The sequence below is a fragment of the Natator depressus genome, chromosome 1, assembly GCF_965152275.1.
Source record: "Natator depressus isolate rNatDep1 chromosome 1, rNatDep2.hap1, whole genome shotgun sequence".
NCBI lineage: Eukaryota > Metazoa > Chordata > Testudines > Cheloniidae > Natator > Natator depressus.
This window is the reverse complement of record NC_134234.1, coordinates 106832911-106855760: the sequence shown is the minus strand read 5'-3', so window position 1 is coordinate 106855760 and position 22850 is coordinate 106832911. Positions and strand designations below refer to the sequence as shown.

General features: G+C 39.1%; 1 protein-coding gene across 1 annotated transcript in view; it reads left to right on the top strand.

Annotated features, from left to right (window-relative positions):
* COL4A1 (collagen type IV alpha 1 chain) overlaps nt 1–22850 on the top strand; it is a 213025-nt gene that overhangs the window by 77361 nt on the left and 112814 nt on the right. Inside the window, exon 2 of the mRNA XM_074963616.1 lies at nt 4124–4174. Coding sequence (XP_074819717.1) covers nt 4124–4174 — 51 coding nt within the window. The remainder of the gene's footprint in view (nt 1–4123; nt 4175–22850) is intronic.

Sequence of the window (22850 nt, the reverse complement as noted above, 5' to 3'; positions counted from 1 at the left end):
TAAGAAACTTTTAATGAGAAATACTTATTGTTCACAATTCTCCAGTTCCCTTAACTATATTTCTGTGTTAAATATTTTAGATTTTTTAAAATACTTAAAAATCAGTTAAATTACAGTTTGACAGGAAAGATTAAAGGTGGTTTATTTGCAGGAACACAAAAAAAAGTATCTCAAACCATAAATCTATTCTTTTAGCCATTCTGATTTTAAAAACAACCCCCCATTTTTTTAAAAAAAGAATAATTATTTTCTAAACCTGGGCATGTAAAATATTAGCAACATTTAAAGATTAACTTGAAAACAGATGTTTATAATGAATAATACGTACTTTAACTTTAATTACATTCCCAGGTGCTTTTAAAACATGCTTTTGAGTCTAAGAGATGTGTTGATCTTACTGATAACATTCTAAATGATGCTGGATAAGGAAGTATGATCTGTAGCCATGCATCCTCCACAGTGATCTCTGCAGTTCTGAGAAACTAAATGGGGTCAAGTAAGGTCAGTACTTGAAATGGCAGAGCTAGTGGCTGGCAGGGGCGGGAAGGTGGAGAGAGGGAAGAGAGATCAGGTGCTTCGGCCAGTAATGTTGGTTCTTCAGGAGACGCTTTTCTTTACTCTCATCGAACTCAGTGTTGATTTTCATCTCTTGTCTTCATTTCTAAAATAATATAGTAGTGGAATCCTGAAATATCATTAGCTCATTATTAAAAGAAACACTTTGGGTTTTGCTTGAATATGGCGGGGGGGGGAGTATGGGGGGAGAGGGGAAGAAGGTTATCAGAGAAAAGAACAAACTCAATGGGTTAAAAAAACACCAAAAAACTTCAGCATTACAAAAACTGGCAGGTAAATTGAAATTACCACTAAGTGTTCCATGTGAGTAAGTGAATCTTAATCTGTTTAATTTTTAAATGGACATATTTACCCAGGGAAAATATTGCTCTACTATTTAACTTTGATGAGGAGCAATGTTTGTTTGGCCCCACTGATGTATTACATGCTTTAGTTTTAGTTCCCCATCAATGCTGAGAACTTGGAAGAGAGTGGAATCAGGGTAGGTTTGACGTGAGGGAATTGGGCAGTATTCTGGGAACTCAAGCAGGAGATGTGGCCTCCGTAACTGCCGCAGAGAACAGCTCCATGTTTCTTTAGCTTAGGATCAGGGTGGGTCAGTGTATCTGCAATAACATCTACATTCAGTGATCACTCCTCCCATGCACCAAAGACATAGCAACTTCAGGGCTGTTACAGCCACAGAACCATTCCTCTATTGCTTCACAACCAGCAAGGGCAAAGGGGAAAAGACTCATTGGTATTCTCTGCCTGCATTCAATTGTTTTGGTGACACCATACAGCCACAATCCTTTAACTAGCAGCCAGAGTGCAACAGCATATCTGGTTTACCCCTTCCCTTAGACACCACCATGCTAGTTTGACCTTGCTTTGTGAAGAGGATTTAGCCCTTAATGATTATGTCCTAGAAGTTGTATGCATTTAGTTACCACTGACTCAGATAAAAACATCTCCCAAACCATATTCCCCAGCTCATGGCTCATGTAAACAAATGAAAGATTTAGTAGATGGATGCCCTGATCGTCAGACCCCTGGGCGCTTGGGACCCCTACAATGAGCATGTGCTGTGGACCTGTGGGATCGGTCGACGTTATGCACGGCTCATTCGGCGCCTCATGGTCTCAGACACCATCCGATGGTCCAGGGACATCTACATCGAACACATCACTGGCCACCGACAGTACCAGGAGGTGTGAGCCGGTACAACTTCGTGCATCAACTATGGGAAAGGGACTGAGAGACTTTTTCCATTGGACCATATGAACTGGAACCATAAACTCACTGAACATTAAATCCCACCAAATGAGGGTAAATCCATCCTCATCATCGTATCCACTCATTATACTCCACACCTGAACATAGCCATTATATGAACAACATACCCCCATATCTCAATGTGTGTACTTTGACCCGTTAAACTTTTACCCCCAATCGGGGAGATTGCAGATTATGTATTCCTTACGCCACCCATTCCTAAACCGAATTTCGCACCCCTTGATAATCTGTACCTTATTCCCTGATAACCAGAAACTTCTATGCTTAAACTCTATACGATTTTCTTTTTACTTCAACATCATCTTAATAAAATTATTGAAACTATCTATATGAAATTCTTCTCCTCAAGCATCTGTGATCTGAAAGCACATCCTTATCTCCCTCTGCTGGGGATAGGGAGATGACACTTTTCCATGGTGTACCTTAAAAGGTTTGCAAAAAGAAAAGGAGTACTTGTGGCACCGTGCCACAAGTACTCCTTTTCTTTTTGCGAATACAGACTAACACAGCTGTTACTCTGAAACCTTAAAAGGTTTGTTTCATGTAATGTCCTGACAAGCAAAGTCAATAATGCTGCTTGACTTCCTTTCCTCAGTTGAGATATAATGAGAAAGAATTCCCACCTGCCAGCTCTCCAGGATTTCCCCTCTCAGGAACCTGTAAGCCTTAGCTAGAATCTGTCAGAATACTCTTTGAAGCCTGGCGCTTCTGTGGGAGCATTAGTTGTCTGCTTCTCAGCATTCCCTGAACTTTTGGTAAAGATGGCAGTGGTTTGTCAAGTGTAGAAAACCCAGCACAATTGTTCTGTCCTAAAGAGTTTTCATATCAAGCCCTGAAGGGATTGTATAGCCTGTCAAAGTGTTACATTTCTTTGCCTTAAAGTTTACCTTTAAAATATTTTAAGGTTGATACATATATTTACTAATGTTTTGCTTTATATCAATGCCATCACCGCAATCAACATGCTATTAATAAATTGAAACTACTTCATATTTTAGAGATTGAGTTAAATGGTGGAGAGGCTATAAAAAAACAAGGGACGATGAAAACAGCATAAAAGTAGGTTTCAGAGTAACAGCCGTGTTAGTCTGTATTCGCAAAAAGAAAAGGAGTACTTGTGGCACCTTAGAGACTAACCAATTTATTTGAGCATAAGCTTTCGTGAGCTACAGCTCACTTGATCGGATGCATACTGTGGAAAGTGTAAAAGAGCTTCTACACTTTCCACAGTATGCATCCGATCAAGTGAGCTGTAGCTCACGAAAGCTTATGCTCAAATAAATTGGTTAGCATAAAAGTAGTAAATGTAAGAAACAGGCTTGGAATCTGTGGAGTTAGTCACTGCTCTGCCAATAAACATTGGCAGTTGTTTCCATTTCCAATATGTGAAATTAAGAACAGCTTACTGTCTTGGAAGCTATTGTTCAGATTTAACTTCATAAAATATATAAACAAGTTCATCTGGAGATAACAATTTACTATGGTGATGAGAACAATGTTTTAGTTTCCTGTTAAAAATATTGTCTTACCATTATCACAAGACTGCTAATGACACTTATATTTTTCAGGGAACTAATATTAGTAAGTCTAATGGACAATAGTTTACTGTACAGGCACAAAAATGCTCTGCCTTTCTAAAAGCATTAAACATTCTGTAAATGTGACATTTTCCCTATTAGTAGTAGAAAATTAACCATAAAAAACTTAGTTACACAATCCCTTCATCCTCAAACTAGGGAGACACATTTATAGAGAATGCCAGCCATTTATTAACAGGATCATAGATTACAGATCAGGCTCTAAAACTAGATTGTGCTTTTTCTTTGAAACTATTGAACTTTTGAATGCTCTGAACACGGACAGTGGTAAGTCCGAGAGTCCTTATGTAGTTCTAAAATGAGACCTTCATTTTACCAGATGCGCAGTGAGCGTACATCCTGTTAAAAGTCAGCCACTTTTAAATGGCATGTCAAGAAATAAAGATTCAAAGCTAACAAATAGTTTTTTGGTAAAAGCTGAAACAATTGGTTTTTACTAAAGCGCACTTTTATCTACTATCTTAAGCAAAATAACATGGACAAAATGAAGGGAAACGTACACACTAACCTAATATTGCTGCGTCACTGGAGTTAATTGCTCAGTGTTTTGTGCTGTGTTTTGGGCAGCTGTATTTTTAATATGTATGGCACTCACACCTCTCGGTTAACTATTTGTTACGTATTGCAATTGTCACCAAATGCAAGACTTTAATTCCTTTTTCTTTAATTTACAGGCTTGTTCTGGCTGTGGAAAATGTGACTGCAGTGGAGTAAAAGGGCAAAAAGTGAGTATCTCAGCTGTATCTGTCTAATTTTCTCACTTATATTGGCAACACCAAAGAAATGATTAGAAGATAAATGAGATGCAGTTAGAGATGGGTCCACAGCCGACTGCTTAGTGTGTAGGTCTACACTATGCAGCCCTTCTTAGGCCCAAACTGTGGTAGTGTGAGGTCCGTATGGCACAGAGTTTGGATCTGTTAAGAGAAATTGTGAAAATGAAACTTTTTAAAAATGGGGGTTACTAAATATTAAATTTTAAATATATTAGCACAACATTTTTAGCACAGCTGACACTCAAATACATACTTCTACAAGTATGACCTATTGTTAGGGAACCAGATTCTTATAAAAACATGTAGGAATTTTATATAGGCCAGGGGTTTGCAAGCTTTGGCACATGGCCATCAGGGTAATCTGATGGCGGGTCGCGAGACATTTTGTTTACGTTGACCGTCCTCAGGCATGCCCCCACGCAGCTCCCAGTAGCCACGGTTCACTGTTCCCGACCAATGGGAGCTGCGGGAGCTGGCAGCCAGCATGGGGACCCCCGGAGCTGCAGGCAGCAGGAGTATCCTACAGCTCCTGCTCAACTGCCCCACTTCGGGCAGTGTGGGGACCCGCAGATCCCCATTTTGTCACAGATATTTTTAGTAAAAGTCACAGACAGGTCACGGCCTCTGTGAATTTTTCTTTTTTGTCCGTGACTTTTACTAAAAATATCTGTGACAAAATCTTAGCCTTGCTCATGATGTACTGTGCAGCTTGGTCAGAAGGGAGTCCCATTGCATCAGGGGAAATGTAGTCCAGCCAGGAAGCCCAGCCCATAGAAGAGAATGGGGGCAAGATGGGGTGCCTGAACTACAACTCCCAGGAAGTGGTGTGCACAACAGAAAAATACACTTTAATGTTGAACTGACTTGAAGTAAAGTACTTTGGTTGAGTTCAACAAACTTAAATATTTCAATTTGGGTCAATCCAATCCCGAATGAAATATTTCTTTGATTTTTCCCCACAGAAAAAATAATTGACAGAAAATTCCTGGCCAGCTCAACAAAATGTTTTTTTCTGTATTAGTAAAAAGATGCATGTTTAATATTAATGACAGTTTACACAGTCATGGTAAATCCTTTTCCATTGCAATCCCTTTGATGCAGCTTTTAAAGTTCCATTTTCTCAGGATGACAATGTGTCCTTCAGTGTAATTTGTGTTAAAATCTACATCTCTTGAATAAAACTAGAGTAATCCACGATCTTTGTAAGAGAAGTCTGGGTGGATTGAAGTACACTCCCAAGGTGTGGATCTGCAATGCAGCTCCTTTCATGGCTTCTATTCCTGCCTATGAATTCGCTGGCTTTGTAAATATTATTGATGTGTAAATACCACCCCTCTAGCTCTTCTTCTCATTCATTTTCTGCTGTACAGTTTTTAATGTACAGTGTACTGGTTTGTTGCAAACACCTTGCATACATTCCTGAGTATAGTATAGGGGTTTAATCAGCATGAATTTGGGATAGACATGTTAATCAGGAATGAATGGTGCAGCCCAAATGTGTGCTCCAAAAGCTTTTTATCACAGCATACCGGTCTTGTATTCTGTGCTATTAAACGTCCGTTATAGAACAACTTTAAGGATGTTTTAGAGAGCTAAAATGTTTGTTGAGAACTTTCTTTGGTATTTCTTTCTCTGGAAAATCAAACTGCCTTAACTGGAGGCTAAAGGCAGGTGAAGCAGTTGATGATGCATAATAATTTCAGAACATGGATCAAGTTGTACTTGATCCATGTTCTGAAATTATCATGCATCATCAACTGCTTCACCTGCCATGTTCAGAACAGAACATGGATCAAGTTGTAGGGTAAATAGTTTCAGAAGCTTCTACGAGATACTCTTCTAACCTTTTCAACCAACAAGTAGCATCAATTAAGTCAGCCATCCATTTAATAAAAAAGACAAAGTAGCATGATTCAGTTCACGCTAGAATTCCTGAAAACCTCAGGATTCTGAACTCTGACCTTATTCACTATTTACCATTCTGTCCAAGATATTTCTTGTTTCTCAGTTGCAACAGTAAATAAATTATTATGGACAGACGTTTTAAACCCATAACTCTACTTTTCAAACCCATTAGTTTGCAGATCTTAATTTCCAGCTTGCTCTCTGTTCTGGGTAAGGAATAAAATATAGTGTTCAGCTTTTTATGAAGTATTTCTGAGATGCTGAAATTGTCATTTATTTCAAACTCAGATCGAGATTCTTCCTGCTAGAGGTAGAAGAGACAGTTTGCTGCTGTATTTATTTACCTAGGCTCAGAGTTTTAAAAAGTGTTCTTCTATAAATGTAGGCTCATGTCTTGAAGTCCAAGACAACAATCTCAAACTCTTTAATAACTGACAACCACCTCAAACTCTTTAACGACTTAGATCAAAAAGGGAAGTGGAAGAGATACCGGTATCAATACTCAGCAACAGAAGCTCTAATAAACTACAGAACCCCTGCAAACTTTTCCAAAAAGTCTGTGCATGTGCATGACACGCTCTATAATGCTGTTTTATATACATGATAATATTATCCCGAAGTGTTCTGTCTTAAATGTGTACTCTGTTAAATATATGTGGTTTTGGTTTGAGTGGGGAGTCTGATTTCATTATTGGCCTTAGAGACATCCAAAAGGGGGAATGAGCAACTATACTTAAAAGATCATTGAAAAAGGAAAAGGACTGTGAAATAGTACAAAAAGTACACCAAAACCTGCTCATTTTGTTGTTACTAGTGCCACGCATTAGAATATAACTTTAGGGTTTGAGTGGATATCTGACTTTTGCAAAACCGGTTCAGACCAGCTATAATTTTTAATTACATTTCTTTAAACTTCTGACCTATCTATTTAGGGCTAAATCTTCAATCTAGCCACAAGTCTGAATAGCTGGACTAGGTTCTGGGAAGCTGTGCAGGGGAAAGAAGAGAGGCATCCACCTCTACAGGCTGCATAGTTCATCTAGATGGGCTACTCAACCCAATAAGTGAAGCAATTTTCTTCTTCAACTCTAATATAGCCCCACTGTGAGAAGGTGATTGGAGGATTGATGTATGTATGATCTCTGCCTCTCCTCTACCCACGCTCTACGTACTGTCAGATAGGGACCCCTACTGAGCTGGGCTCCATATGTGCAGAACTGTGCAAACTTTAAAGAGCCTCTTCAAATCTACCCCCTTCTAACACAATGGAACCATACCAGTTGTGCTGCATGGGAGCTTCAGCAGCTGTGGAAGTGGGTGCTGGGTTTGCCCTTTAATGCCTTAATTCAGAGCATCTGGAGATACATTTTTCACCATAGTGTGGGAAGAATTTTCAGGCTCCTTTTATTTTTGTAATTAACACTCAGTTTACCATATAATTGCATTAGTGATCTCACCATACAAATTCAGGGGAATTTTTTTTGCTATAGAAACCTGTGCAATACCTTATTAAAAATTTCTAGAGGACACTTTCAACATGAGAAGACTGTATTATAATGACATTTTTATCTCTCATTTGAGAAAGTTTTTATCACATTGGGTCACTGGGATAGCCATATTTAGAATATGTTCTTATTGGACCACCTCCAATGTAAATTGCATCCCTCTGCTAAAATCCTTTAAGTTGACTCATACTTTATTATGGGCATATAATTGACAAAGCCTTAGTTTTATTTTATTTTTTTTCCCAGATTTTAGAAAATGAATTTCACTGCAACAGATGGCTCTTAGCATATAAAGCCTTTCTTATTAAATTGAGCAGTCATATAATACTAAACAGTTGGCTTTAAGTTAAATAAAGACAAATATAAATGTTTACAAGATATTAGGTGTAATAATTTTAGAGCAACTTTATTGTTTTATTCAAAATAAAATAGCTTACTACTTTCCATTGGGTTGGCTTTTAACATCTTCAGATGTTTTCTCTCTCTGTATTTTGGCGTTGTATACAATAACTCTTATTGTTCTTTCTAACCTCACAATAGTGTGGGACCTCCATCTATTTAAACTGATTAGAATTTTGAATGCTTGCCTAACTTTTACTTGGTTACTCAGAAATATTGAGAAGCTATATATTTGTTTTCATGTTTAACTGGATTTTAAGGGCCCTTTGAGACATTTGGAGAGACAAGAAATAGCCAGGCATTACTACTGGTTAAAAAGAGCATATTAGCATTTAATTACTATTTATGGTAAAGTATTCATACAGATGAGTAAAATTGTTTAGATTCATGAACTCTTCCAAGAATGTTCAGTCTATCAACTGAAAACGTTCATGAACAATTAGTATCATATTGTAAATGTGGATTCTTGAGTTAACCTTGGTTGCGTCAAGTAACTCAGTTACTTTACTATTACCACCGTAAACTAAAAAGCTCGGTATTCTCATCCAATGCCTGCCAGTTATTATTGTATAAATTGTTATTCTTTAGAAAAATTGTTATTCCATGCCAGGGTTATTGTGTATTGAGTATCTTGCAATTTACACCTTAATGTAGAATGCTGAAATAAAATAAAAATAGCATAACTGCTGCATACTTGTGTTTTTGAGAAGTAAGCAAATCCCATAAATGATGCAAACCATTTTTATCAAAATGTTTTCATTCCTTATTTTTGAAAGCTTACATGTGCAGTAATTGGCACCATAAATACAGCTATGAAATGGGCTTAGCAGAGAGTGGGGACCTGTCATGGCTTTTTTAATTATCAAGAGACAAAGCAGCAATATTTGCAAAATAAAAATATGAAAAAAAAATTACATTTCTACTCATGCATTTGTCGCTTATATTATTCAAGCGGAGTTATTCAAGGGGATTTGGCAATTTGTAAAAGATGTAATACTTGAGGCTCAACATCAAGCTATTCTGATTCACAGGAAAGATAAGAGCCACCACAAGAGGCCAGTGTGGCTGCAGAAGGAGCTTTTTAGATAGCTAAAAAGCTAAAGTGATACATACAGGAAATGGAAGGAGGGGCATGTCACCAAGGAAGTATACGTGGGAATAGGGCGAGCATGTGGGGAGAAAGATCAGGAAAGCCAAGGCAAAGAATGAGTTATAGCTGGCAAGAAATGTTACAGACAACAGGAAGAGGTTCTTCAAATATGTCAGATAAAAAAGAAAGATCAAGGATGGTGTGTGTGTCTACTGTTCAGTGGAGATAGTGAGCAGGTAACAGAAGATGATAAGAAGGCAGAGTTGCTCACAAAAAAAAAACAGGAGACCAGACAACTAGTGAAGTTACCATAGACAATAAAGGGGAAGGGATGCAGATCAGGATAAGTAAAGAACACATCAAAGATCTTCTAACCAATCTGAATGAATTCAAATCAGTGGGGCTGGATGTTATTCACCCGAGAGTACTAAAGGAGTTAGCTGAAGAAATCTCGGAGCCACTGGCAATAATATTTACAAACTCATGGATTACAGGAGAGGTCCCAGAAGACTGAAGAAGCGTTAATGTAGTAAAATTTACACTGTATAAGCTAAAAGGGTTAAAAAAAGAAAAAGGTCAAACTGTGTTTCAAAATTATCAAAATAATTGACACAAAACAAAATATGGTTTTTTTGGTTCATGAATACTTAAGAGTTCGACTTTGTCCTGATTTGAGAGAGGGACAAATTTTGAACATGAAAGTATTTGTGGGATGGGGAAATCGTTTTCAGTCCAGCTTTAATCATTAGTGAAGGGGGAAGTGCGAGGATTGTGGCCTGATTATTAAAGGTGTTAAACATCTGTTTCTACAGACATCAATGAGATCTGTGGCTGTTCAGTACTTTTGACAATCAGACCATATTAACTATTTGTTGAATGTTTATGGCATTTCCATTGTGGCTGCAATGTGTTTCTATTTATTTATCCATTCTTTTGCTGTCACTTAGAGAGAAAATCTATTTTTTGATTCAAATCAAAGGTAAGAACATATATCCTATGCAACGAGCATGTGAACAAAGGTGACATTCTCAAAGAGCCAACATGACAAAAGGCTTTAAATGCTATTTGAATGAACAGTCCACGCTGGAAGTTTTCAGCAATTTGCCCACTTGGCGGGACAAATGCATAAGTGGTACTTGAAGCTTTCACACCTTGCCTTTTTTTCTGTTCAAGCTGGTTATTGGAACCATTTCTCCCATTAGCCTTAAGCGAGATCAAATGCCTCTGAGAAAACTTTAACGTAATAATGTATATTCTTACACTTAGTATGGTGGTCTTGGCTATCTTTGGTTCCAAGTGGTATCTAATTTAAATTAAATGCTGATATTCCTGTGGAAAGATCTTTATACACACAAACATCCAAGCATCCCCATGTAATGGAATATGCCTATAGAGTACTCAGTTTCCAGTGCCTAATTCCAATGCATTTCACATAGTAGTATTCCATTTGGCATTACACAGCCTTCTTAAACAGCTGCTGCCAGATACATATTTCCAAGACTTTGCTTGTACAGAAGTTTGCATAATGTTCTCAGACTTTTCATCATGGAGTACGACATGACACATAGATGTGTGGAGTTTGATTTTACACTTGTGCAACAGTTTCTAATATAACTCCTCATTGCAATTTCTCACTAGGCTTATAGGACCTAGTTCTGATCTCATACCAGTGTAAATTACATATAATTCCACTGAAGTCAGTGGGATCTCACAAACAAAACCAATGTAAAATCAGAACAAGCCAATAAAATCTCCGCTATTCTTAGCTTCTTCCTTATTCAGTAGGAAGAAGGGTCTCATTCTATGTTAGGAAACATCAATAACTTTAAAATGCAGAAAATGGGGATAGAACCAGGCCGACCTGTATCTATGCTTACTCTGTGGTGTCTGTATTAGAACCCTGCGAGTGAATATTTTTTAATACTGCTCCCCTCCCACCCCACAATATCCACTCCCGCTCCTAGGCAGTCCCACATTATTTCTTGCATTTTTATCCCATTCCCACCTGGAAAAACCTTTGATCCTGCAAGAGAGACAGATTCCCGCATGCTACTAAAAAACCACAAAAAACTCCTCAAAACCCCAGTTGGTTTATATGCATCTATATAACAGAATTTAGACACAATTTTTACCACTAAAAGAATAAAACAAATCTTGCTTAAACCATATAAAAATACTTCAACTCCTCTTATAATAGACATCAAATCTTTCTATCCGTCATTTAAATTTAAATATTAAAACCTTTGTTTAAAAAAAATTAGAGTTTTCCTGAAAATTAGTGCAGTCTTTTTTTTTTTTTTTCCTTTGGCACACCCAATCCCACCCACAAAGTACGTTTTACCCACTCCTGCTATTATAGCAGTGAGTCCTGTGGGATCCAGTCCCATTGCAGGGCTCTAATCTATATGTTTAATACATGTTTTTCCCATGTGCAGTTGCTTCTATATCTTGACATGTGTGGAAACCCTTCCAAACTAATTCTATTTTTTATGTGCTCCTTATTTGCTTATTCTTCTACACTAATATTCTATTGCCATGTTGCAGACAATGTTGAGTGAATGTTAATTAGGAGGCTGTGGATGGAGGTAGGAGAGAAAATGTGTGAGGAACACCAAAGCCATATTATGTAGCTTATTCATTGGTCTCCTTTAAATTGTTCTCTCACCAGATTACGCTGTTTGCTGGTGATCTCATATAAGTGAGACCAAGTTAGCTATTATAACTGATGCTCACATAAAATGCCAGATTCCCACACAGGGAGATTGATTAATTGCAGCAAAAACCTCTGTCTCTCATTACATTTTCTCCACAGTCCTGTGCACAAGAGATAATCTGGATATAAACAACCATCATTAAAGAAACCGAAGTAATACTGTAATCTCCTTGAGTTTTATTTCTATCGCTTTTTGGCCACAGAATTGAGGAAAATAAAGAAGAGAAGTAGAAAAGATGGTAATGGCACATTTGGTAGAACCAAGTCACAGTTGTTTTTGCAAGTACAGTTGTTTTTGCTTGTCAGACGCATGCTTATTTTTCCACTTCATGATGTAGATTCCAGAAAGCATTTACTCCTTTCTCTTGCTCTATTTCTGCCTCATGTCTTTTTCCCCCTCAAAATCTTATGCTTCTCGTGTAATCCTAGGTAGTCCAGAGCACTCTTTCCTTAGAAGAAAAAAAAAATATCCCTCCTTTTCTTCCATTCTGAAGCTAGTTAAATAAAGTCAGTGGCAATAAAATTAAAATTTGGTACATCAGAGAGCTGTTCCCATCAAAAAGTTACTACCGTGTATGATCCCAATAAAGTACTAAGTTGGTTAGTACTAACACATTCTGGCATTTCATGTATGTTTATAGCATCAGGACAACCCCAACAGCTGGATAGTTGAGCTTCATAGAAATTTCTCTTTTTCCTTTGTCTACTTGCATCTAATTCAAAGACTTTGTCAGAAGTTTTTCTGTTTTCCATTTCAATGGAAATAGTGTAAATGACAGACTTGCCATGGATTATCATACTGGCAAGAGAATCAGCAAGGAAAAAGAAACTCTTTACTTCATCACTCCTTCCTTAAAGCCATTTTTCAATGCATGAAGCAATAATTTTTCATTATGGAGTTTTGGGTGAAATTCACCCATATGCAGAGGAGGCCTATACATCATTTAAGGTCCACTTAAGCTGTATATCTGGGGCTTCAAGTACATAGTCCTTGTTTGTGCCCTCTGTTTAGAGAAGGATTTCACAGTGTTGTGCACTAGTTTGCAGTAGAATTCCATGTATAAGAGGCTAAAAGCCTTCCCTGGGGACTGCCCCTTGACACGGTGAGCTGCCTCTTGACACAGTGTGTTCTAATGGCCTGTGAGCTATGCCAGTGGGAGTTTTAACTCCTGATAGGGTCACCCACGTTAGACTGGTCAAAAGATAAGAACCAGATGAAAAGCAGTCTATTGGTCTTTCAGTTTACGGGTTGAGGATATGCCAACAACCAAGCTGCAACCTTTAAAAAAAAAAAAAAAGATAGAAACATAACTAGTAGACATTACTGCAAACAGCATGCCAAAGTGCTGGAAACACTGAGAAGTTCTTTACTAATGGTAAAACTAACTATGGAATGGTAGAACAATAGCTGCAGCAGCAAAAAAAAGCATTGCTGGTAATGAAAAATATGGACAAACATAAATGTGAAATTCTTGTAGTAAGTGAATATCGGTGGCCAGAAATAGATAGAAAACTATTCTAAAATGAAAATAAAGTCATAATGTATTTGCAGAGGTGAAATGGTTGCCACACAAAGAGAGTAATATTAATTGACTTCCAAAGCAGAAAAATCACTCATAGAGTGGGAGCCAAATAACCGATTGTTCCAAGGTAGGTTTCATGCACAATATGTAAAAATGACATTTATACAATGTTATGCACCATCAGACAACTACAGTGCTGAGATCAATAATCAGTTGTCTACAAACTCAAATTGACAATATTCCTAAGCATGACATCTGCTTAGTAATAAGGGACTTCAGTGCCAAGATTGGGGATGACAACAGTAGAGTGGAGAAAGCAATGGGTAAGCTCAACCTTGGTTCCTAACATCAGAATGGCAAACAACTAGTAGAACTATGCCTGCTATCAGGGCTCAGAATTGGTGGAAATTATCCATTAATTAACTTAACTTAGAATTCCCCAGAACAATCAGGAATCAGATTCATTGTCTATGTATTAGAAGGAAACTTAATCAGTTCTCCAGAACTTCAGAGCATACAGAGGAACTGACATTTGAAGTGACCACAGTTTGTGCGTGGCAAGATGAAAGATCAAAGTTAAACACAAAAGCACCAAGCAAATTGGCAGCAAAAGGCCATCAGATAAGACATTACAGCAGCAATTTCAAATTGAACTGAAGAATGTATTGTCACAGTTGAGGGCCCCTGCACCTGTATTCCCCCTCTGTAGCCCAGCAAGGGCACATACTCTTAGGTTTCTGGCTCCCCAGCCATCACCCTCCTGGTCAGAGACATTAACTTCTATTTCTCCTGACCAGAGTTTTTCCAGACTGCACAGTTCCCTGCCTACACTGTGAATTCCCCAGCAAGTCAGACTGCCTAAGCAGGCCTGCTTTTACCTTCTCGTCAGAGGCTGTAAACAGCTTAACTGCCCATAGTTATAAGTTTTCACACAGCTTTTTCTAAATGAGCACATTTATTCTTAAAGTGAAAGCTTTGCAGAGAAACATATTAAAAATAATGAAAACCTGCATGCTGTGATGCTATATGATTAAGGATGACCATTTATATAATTGATATTACCACCGTTACACTTTGTACGAGATTTATAGTAGTTGTATATCACATAAGGTATCAATGGAAAAGTTATAATCATACTTGATAGATTGTTCTGGTTAAGTCCATATATCATCTGTGTATCTGAAGTTATGAATATTGGCTATGTACTTGTATCTTAAACCTATGTTGTATTCCTGGGTGATACCCTCCAGATAAATTTACATCAAGGCTAGACAGCTATGTGTTGATGGGCCATTAAGGCCTCTCCAATCTCACAGTGGGCCATAGAGGAAACTCATCCCACCCAGGTAGCTCTTCCTGAGGATTTCTCATACAGAAAGGTGCCAATAGCCACTCCCTGTGATTCAGCAAACCATGTAAGGAGGTATGCTCATGTGATCCTGGACTCCATCTTGGGCCAGTAACTTTCCACACACAGGGGCTCTGTTTGGGACAGGAAATTTCCAGGCACCTGAGATATAAAAGGATATAAAAGACACCTGAGATATCTCCATTTGGCTTCTTTCCTGCCCTAATTCTCTGGACTAATAGATTTACAACTAAAAGGAGCATCTTGAACTATGGACTGAGGACCAGAGAGACTTTACAAGCCAGCAGTCTATTCCATCACTGCTACAAACATAGACTTTGAGAGTCATAGACTTTAAGGTCAGAAGGGACCATTATGATCGTCTAGTCTGACTGCTGCACAACACAGGCCACAGAATCTCACCCACCTCATCCTGTAATAAACCCCTAACCTATGTCTGAGCTATTGAAGTCCTCAAATCATGGTTTAAAGACTTCAAGGTGCAGAGAATCCTCCAGCAAGTGACCTGTGCCCCATGCTGCAAAGGAAAGTGAAAAATGGCCACGGCTGCTGCCAATCTGCCCTGGAGGAAAATTCCTTCCTGACCCCAAATATGGTGATCAGCTAAACCCTGAGCATGTGGGCAAGACTCACCAGCCAGACATCCAGGAAAGAATTCATGATATAAGAACTTTGCAATCATTTGCATGTCTATAACTATTTATATCTCTCCTTTTCTTTAATTAATAAGCCTTTAGTTATTTTACTAAGGGTTGCAGACAGCGTGATATTTGGGTAAGATCTGAAATACTTGAAATCATACCTGAGGGTATGTGTTTGATTCTCTGGGATTAGCAAAAACCTCACATATGGTGAATTAGGTTTTCAGTAACCCCTCACCATATTAGACCTGTTTATTTGGATGGGAACCAAGGGCTGGAATGCCTAAAGGGGACTGTGTTTGGCTTCTGGTTAGCCAGTGTGATGCTACAGAAGCTATTTTGTTACTGGCTAGGTGAATCTTATTATAGAATAAATCACCAGCTTGGAGATTGTCTGCCCTATTTCTTGCAGTCTGTCCTGAATGTGGTATTCTGAGTGTGGCCTTTCCAGCCACCTGGTCACATATGCATACTAATAAGCTTACCAGAGATCACCCCAACTCCAACAAAGGCTCTGGCCAGTGATCAGTCCTTCAAACCCCTCCAATGGGTTTTTTTTGTGGTTACAAGTCCATAACCCTCTTGCCTCAGAACAAGCACACTTGTGCAGTCATGCTGGAATAATTTGTATAGTGGGGGTGCTGACTGCCATTGAACCAAACTGTCAGCCCTGTATATGATTAAAACCACTTCAAGCCTAGTTCCAGCACCTATGTACTTGTGAATCTGTTAATCACTCCTTTATAGAGTTTGGGAGTCTGATCTTGTCCTCCATGTAACAAGTGATCATCAGAGGTCTTCTCCTCTGGGCAAAGTTTCAAAATGCAGGGTTTTTGGCATAACCCAGTGGGGAAGAGTGGGAGGTACATTGTTTAAAAGAGGTCTTTGAATCTCATAACACTTCCCAGGATTTACATTAGCATTAACATTCCCCTCCCACCCCCGCCCCGAGATGTTACATACAATCCCACAATAATGCATAAACAGTTGCAATTTTAATAAAATGAACCCTAAGATACTTAAACTTAATTCAGTAACATTTAACTTAATTCAATGAGGTTTGTCATGGTATTGCAGGAAATTGCCATATCTGTCATATATTTCAGGTGCTACAAGACTTAAATCCACCACAAAAAGTCAGCATTGATGTGTCATGGTCCTTTTTGTATGACTGTCATGGGGTGCACCACTCACTGCTGGCTGGCGCCTCCTCCTAGTCACTCTGGGGATTCGTTCTTGAGGTCAAGATCCCCTTCCACAGTTTGCATGTCATCGCTCTGTCTCTGGTCTGCAGCTCCTTTTGCTCCAGGACCCACAACGTCTTCTTCATGACTGATCTCTCTGGCTAGGTCACTCAGTGTTCCCCCTTCCAGGGTTCAGTCCATCAGCAGTTGTAGGCAGTCTTCCCATTCACTGCCTCAGTTCTTTGCCATGCCCTCAGTGGCTGGTAGGGGAACCTAGGCCTGCCCTCTTCTCTGGCTTCCAGTCCACGGACCCTAAGCTCAGCAGTTCTGGGCTTCCTTTCTCTACCCTTACTGCTTCTTCCCTGGACTGCTTCCTACCAGTCTTTTTCCCCTTCTCTCTGGGTGTACCAGCTCCCAGAACCCTCTTCCCTCTTCCCAGGGAGTGACTGCCCTTTCTCACCCACAGCCCTTTTCTGTTGTCAACTACCTGGCTTTATAGGCCCAAGCTGTTCCTGCCCAGCTGAGCCTGCTTTCAGTTAGCTTCTGGCTCCTCCTCCAGCTGCAGAATGTGGAGTTAACTGGCCTATCTAGCCACTTTAACCCCTGTGAGTCCTGTGTAGGATGGACACCCTTTCACAATGACCGTATCATAGATGGCACAGTAACAGGTTGGTTTCTAGACAAGCCAACCTAAAGTCTGAATAAGTGAAGATACGTGGAACTGCGTGAAAGAAAGGAAACAAATCAAAGCAAACATCAGTGCCTCAAAAACACGTTCAGAAAATGAAGGAGCAAAAATGTGTGTTTAATAAAATAGAAAAAAATAAAAATCAGCATTAGAAGAGAAGAGAGGAAATACAGAGGTAACATTGCCAAAGAAACTGAAGCAGCTGCTGAAAGAAGTGACTGTAAAATACTTTATCAACTCAACAGGATTCTAACTGGCGAGTTTACACCATCCAGAGGGCCTGTTAAGGATAAAACAGGAAAGGCCTAAACAATGGAAAAGAACAACTGGGGGGGGGGGGGGGGAGCTCTTTAAAGAGTTGCTAAACAAACTAACAATATAAGACACTGTTGATATTAACGAAGATTAAAAACCCTGAACTAGACATTGTAACATTTCTCATCCCAAAGAAAGAAATAAAAAAATGCAATAAAAAAACTGCATGTGAAAACTTGTAATGATGAGGCTGTCAATGAAATCACCGAACTTGTCAATAAAGTATGGGATCAGGAAAAGTCTAAAAAAAAATCACTGAAAATGCAGATTCTGGTCAAGCAAAACACTTCGTGAATTCATGTAAATTTCAGTGAATCATTTCATCTGAATTTTAAAAAGTTTTTTTTTCATATTTTGACATGAATACGAAACATTTAAATTTTGGGGACTAGACTCACAGATTTAAGTATTATTCACAAAACCAAAGGAGGGGAGGGTAATGTTGCCCTTTATAACCAATAGCTTGGTGGCTAAAGTACTCAGCTGGGAGGTAGGAAACCCACATTAGAGCAGCGATTTGAACCCTGGGCTCCTCTCTCCTGAGTGAATTCCTTAATCACCACTTTTAGGTATTCTGGAATGGGGGTTTCTACATCTGTCATGTTGAAGCTGTTCCACTTTGTATAAAATACTTGAATAGTCATTTGGCCAGAAAAAGATAGTGAGACCACCCACTCGGAAGAGAGGACAAATAGGTTCCAGTCCCTGAACCAATGAATATTAATTTTTTTATAAAAAGGGGGACAGCTTCAACTGGAAAGACTGAGCGAGTTCCGCTCTGAATGGCCAATAATTAGGGCACTTAGCGGGGAGACCTGATTCAAGTCCCTGTTCTAGAGCAAAGATTTGAATCTGGGTTTTCTGTATCCCAGGTGAGTGGCCTAACGACTGGGCTGTTGGGTGTAAGGCATGTGGTACCACCACCACTTCTATTTTTGTGACATTAGCCTTTCATTTCCAAAATTTTCCAAAATGAAAACATTTGTCTTGACTTGAAACAAAATATTCAACAGCTTCTGCTTGGGTTAACATTAACTATAGATGAAACTTTAGGCACTCTTTAGGGTTTGAGGCACAATGCAATTTGCCTTGTGGTATTTCAACATTGGAAAACCAGAGTATTTGCTGTAGCTATATCAGGAAGCTACCTTGTTGTTGTACAACTTTAAAAAGTAGCATAAAATGGCATTTCACCCAAGCCTGAGAGGAAAAAAAAATGTGTTATCTAGAACAGCAATATCTATTCAAATACTACTTTGTGAGAACTCATTGCAGTCTGTAATGTCTAGGACTAGTAGTCCATGATTTTACTATTTATGGTAGAGATTATTTTTTATAAATAGGCTTATGACAAATCATTGGCAAGAATATGAAACTTGCATATAAAGTCACATTTCATTCAGGTCTAGAGTCTTCATAAAAACAAACTAAAAAGTATAAAATGTTTTTCTGCTTTTTGTCTTTGGAATATGATGAATATTTAAGCTATGACAAATCCAGACAAACCCTAAATAATGTTCAGTAATTAAGAAGGAAGGGTGTGGAGCATTTTACCCGTATTTACAGGACCTTTTAATGTTAAGTGGTTTAACACAATGTGCAGTAAACTAAAGGAAGAATTACTCAAAGCTAACAAACTCAGTAGATGATCTTGAGTGGAAATTAACACCCTTTCTTTTAACTTGTCTTCAACTGGTGCAATTTTCTTTTTCATACCACTGTCAATCAATTTTCTTTTTCATACCACTGTCACCTTTTCCCCTCAAACTTTTCTATTGCCCATGTTCTCTAAGCATGTCCCACTCTTCAAGGTCACTCTAGTCTATGTGAAGGGGCTCCCTGGTTCAAGTTTCTAATCAAGGACCCAAACATGGTTTAGGCCTGAACTGTTAATACATAGGTCAAAAAGAACAGCACTGTAATTATATCTTCATCCTGATTGGACTCATTATTGGAGGGTTAGGATCATTTGCTGTGACTCTGCTGTTTTCCCCAGATGGCTAGGATCACCATATTTAGTAGGCTTGGTCGTGTTCATTTACATAGTAGGAAAAAATAATTCTCTGTGTGAAAGACCATGTCTGTGTTCTGCAGCAGGTCAGACTAGATGAGCATAATGGGGTCCCTGCTAGCCTTAAAATCTATGAAACTGTGTGACCCACTATGAGCTGGATGCTTTGCAATGTTTTGGAAGTCCAGTGCAGCCCGAAAGCCATCTTAACTGGCTACCTGAGGAATCCCCAGGTAGTGCAGAGCCAGCAGAGTGGGTTTATGCCAATCTCAAATTGGCCTCTGGCAGAGAGGGCATAGCAAGAGTACCTCTATTCTTCAGCAGCCACGGATAGTCAGAACAACCCCTTGGTGTGATAGTAATCCAGGGGTAATTTAGAGCAGCCATGAGGCTTTATGCTATGCCAACTGCTGACCTAGCCAGCCCCAGGACTGAAGAGTTGCAGAAGTGATATAAAGACTCTTTCTTTACTCCCTCCCAGCAAGTCCTCTGCTAATTTTAGCTTGGCCAAACCAAAAACGCTGAGTGCAGATTTCTCTTGTACCAGTTCCTTAGAATCCTCCTGTCGGGAGGAGAAAAGATTTTGCCAATCCCCAAGCTGGGAAGGGCTGTGCCCCAAAGCACATGTGTTATCCAAGATCTGTACAGAGCTCCTAAGCATGCGCTCTGTATATCCTTAACAACAGGTTTGTATAATTGATTATGCGCTACTTACACAATTCCATAACTGTACTTAAATTAGCTAAATTCCAATTCTGGAGAGCATGCAGTCTAAACCAGGGGTTGACAACCTACGTCCCTGTGGCCCGCGCCACTTCCCGCAGCTCCCATTGGCCAGGAATGGCGAACCGCGACCACTGGGAGCTGCGGGGGACTGTGCCTGCAGATGGTCAATGTAAACAAAATGTCTCACAGACCGCCAGTGGATGACCCTGATGGGCCACGTGCCGAAGGTTGCCGACCCCTGGTTTAAACATTGTAATGCTACAAAGCCTTAATTTTTTTAAATAGTGCTTGCTTTGCAAATATAAAACAATAGAAATAAGTAATTCTTTAAGTAAATTTAGTTATGATAAACTATTGGAAATGACAAGTGTAATTAAGGACAAGCAAATGAGCTTTATTTATTTTTAATCTGGAAAGATGTTTAGTACTAATCCTCCCTCTTGTGGTTAAAAAAAGAAATACAGATTCCACTAATTTGCATCTACAAATTGGGCCTGACTCTCTGCTCCATTACACCTGTTCTTTGTCAGTGTATCTCCAAGCCAGTGGTATTGCAATGATGTAAAATAGGCTTAACAAGGTGGAGAATGAAGCCCAATGACTTGAAGGTGAATATTTCAGAAATGAGGCCTAATCACATAGTATAACATACTTCTCACAATATAGCGATTGTACTGGTCTGCCACCTAAAAGTACTTAGATTAAAGATTATCAAATCACTGGAGTATTTATGGTTACATCTCCAGAACACCAAAACCCAGGGCCAAATTCTGGTCACATGTGGGTCTGAGAAGTCCATACTGAGGCCATCTTCACTTTGCAACAACCTATTGCAACTGTGTAGATTTTGCAAGATCCACACTGGGGCTGTGCAGGATTACGGTGATACATTAAATCTTCAGGATTCATAATGTAGGTTTCAAATTTTTAATAACTACATAATTCTATCTAAACCCAAAACTCATCCTCACCAAAGCCAACATTTTCCTAAAAATGGAATTAGAAGAGAGAAGAATTAGGAAAAATAATGGTCAAAGAAGTCGGATCACTTGTTCTGTGGCTTTTTAACCCTCACCTCAAAACAGCTTAATCAGCTTTGCATATAACTTTCAAGAAAAAAATGTTCTCTTGGCATGCATACAAATCTGTGATGTTTCAGGCAGATTGGTTTAGTTTCTGGGAAAGTGTGTGTGTGTGTGTGTGTTTGTGGGTGCAGTGAGAGAGAGAGAGAACGGCTTAGAATGGAATGACATTAGAGTCATACTTAAGTTGGAGCTACTAACATCTCTCCATAAAACTCAAATATTTGTTTAACTTGCTAATTTTCAGCATCTACTGTGACTGTATAGGGCCAGATTTGGGAGCCTTTCCTTTCCCTGGTTAGCCCTTATTCATGCCATTACCCTCACTGAAGAAAATGGGACTGACTGGTGCAAGTAAGTGCTCGCCCAGGGAATAGCTGCATGACCTGGGGCATAGTAATTGCAGGCGGTAGCAGCTCTCCTGATAAAATCCAGATTGTTGCCAGGGAAAAATGAAGTGGTTGCTTGAGAAGTCATTTGAATATTGTAATCCTGTAGGCCGGTGGTTTTCAGCCAGTGGTCCGTGGTCCCCAAAGAGGTCCACAGAATATATCTAAGATTTGCAAAGTGTTCATTTGAAATTTTTTACAGGTCTGCGAATGAAAAAAGGTTGAAAACCACTGCTTTAGAATTATCCTTCTTGGTGATGTGAAAGAGGATTTTAAAAAAATGTTTATTCTATGGTAGACGTAGATTTATTGTGAATTCAGGAATTAGTAGGTATGGATATTAATATCACTCCTGACCTCCAGTAAGTACTCTTTCCATCACTTTAGTAGGAGAGGCCAGACCCTTGACTTTAGCATTTAATATATTAGAACATAGGTTTTATTCATCTAAAAGAGATAAAATTTGAGCACTCTTGGTTATCAGAACAAAAATGATCCAAATAGGAGAATTTTAACTGATTTAGCTAATTTAGCTAATTTAACTGAGACAGGCACTTCGATATTAATAAAGTACTTATTACTCATACAATCATATTGTAATTTTTGACAAAAGCCACCAAAGCCAGAGAAATTCCAAGATTTGTGCCTCGATCTCATGTGGTCACTGAACAGAAGAATATCATGCGGGAACCAGGGAGTTGGGGCAGCAAAACAATGGTCAATTGGAGAAGCCTGGGTAAAAACATTGTGGGGAGTGAAACACACCTGGTTCATATTCATTTGTCAATTTATTCTAATCTATCAGTAGATTATGAATGGTCCCATTACAAAATAGCCAAATGCAAGACACAGAAGCATGGAATTAAAAGTAGGGATAGGGAAGGGTGAGAGACAACAGTAAATAACAGAAAGGCAACTGGTGAATTCCCCACTTTCCCAGGGGTAGGGGAGGCAGGCTTTGGCCACGGGGCTTCAAGCTCTGTCCACTTGGTGGCAGGCTCTGGTTCCAGGCTCCAGCTCCAGGCTCACCACCCCTGCCATTGTCCCTGGGCACCACTGCCTCCCTGTCCACCTCCCCATCCAGG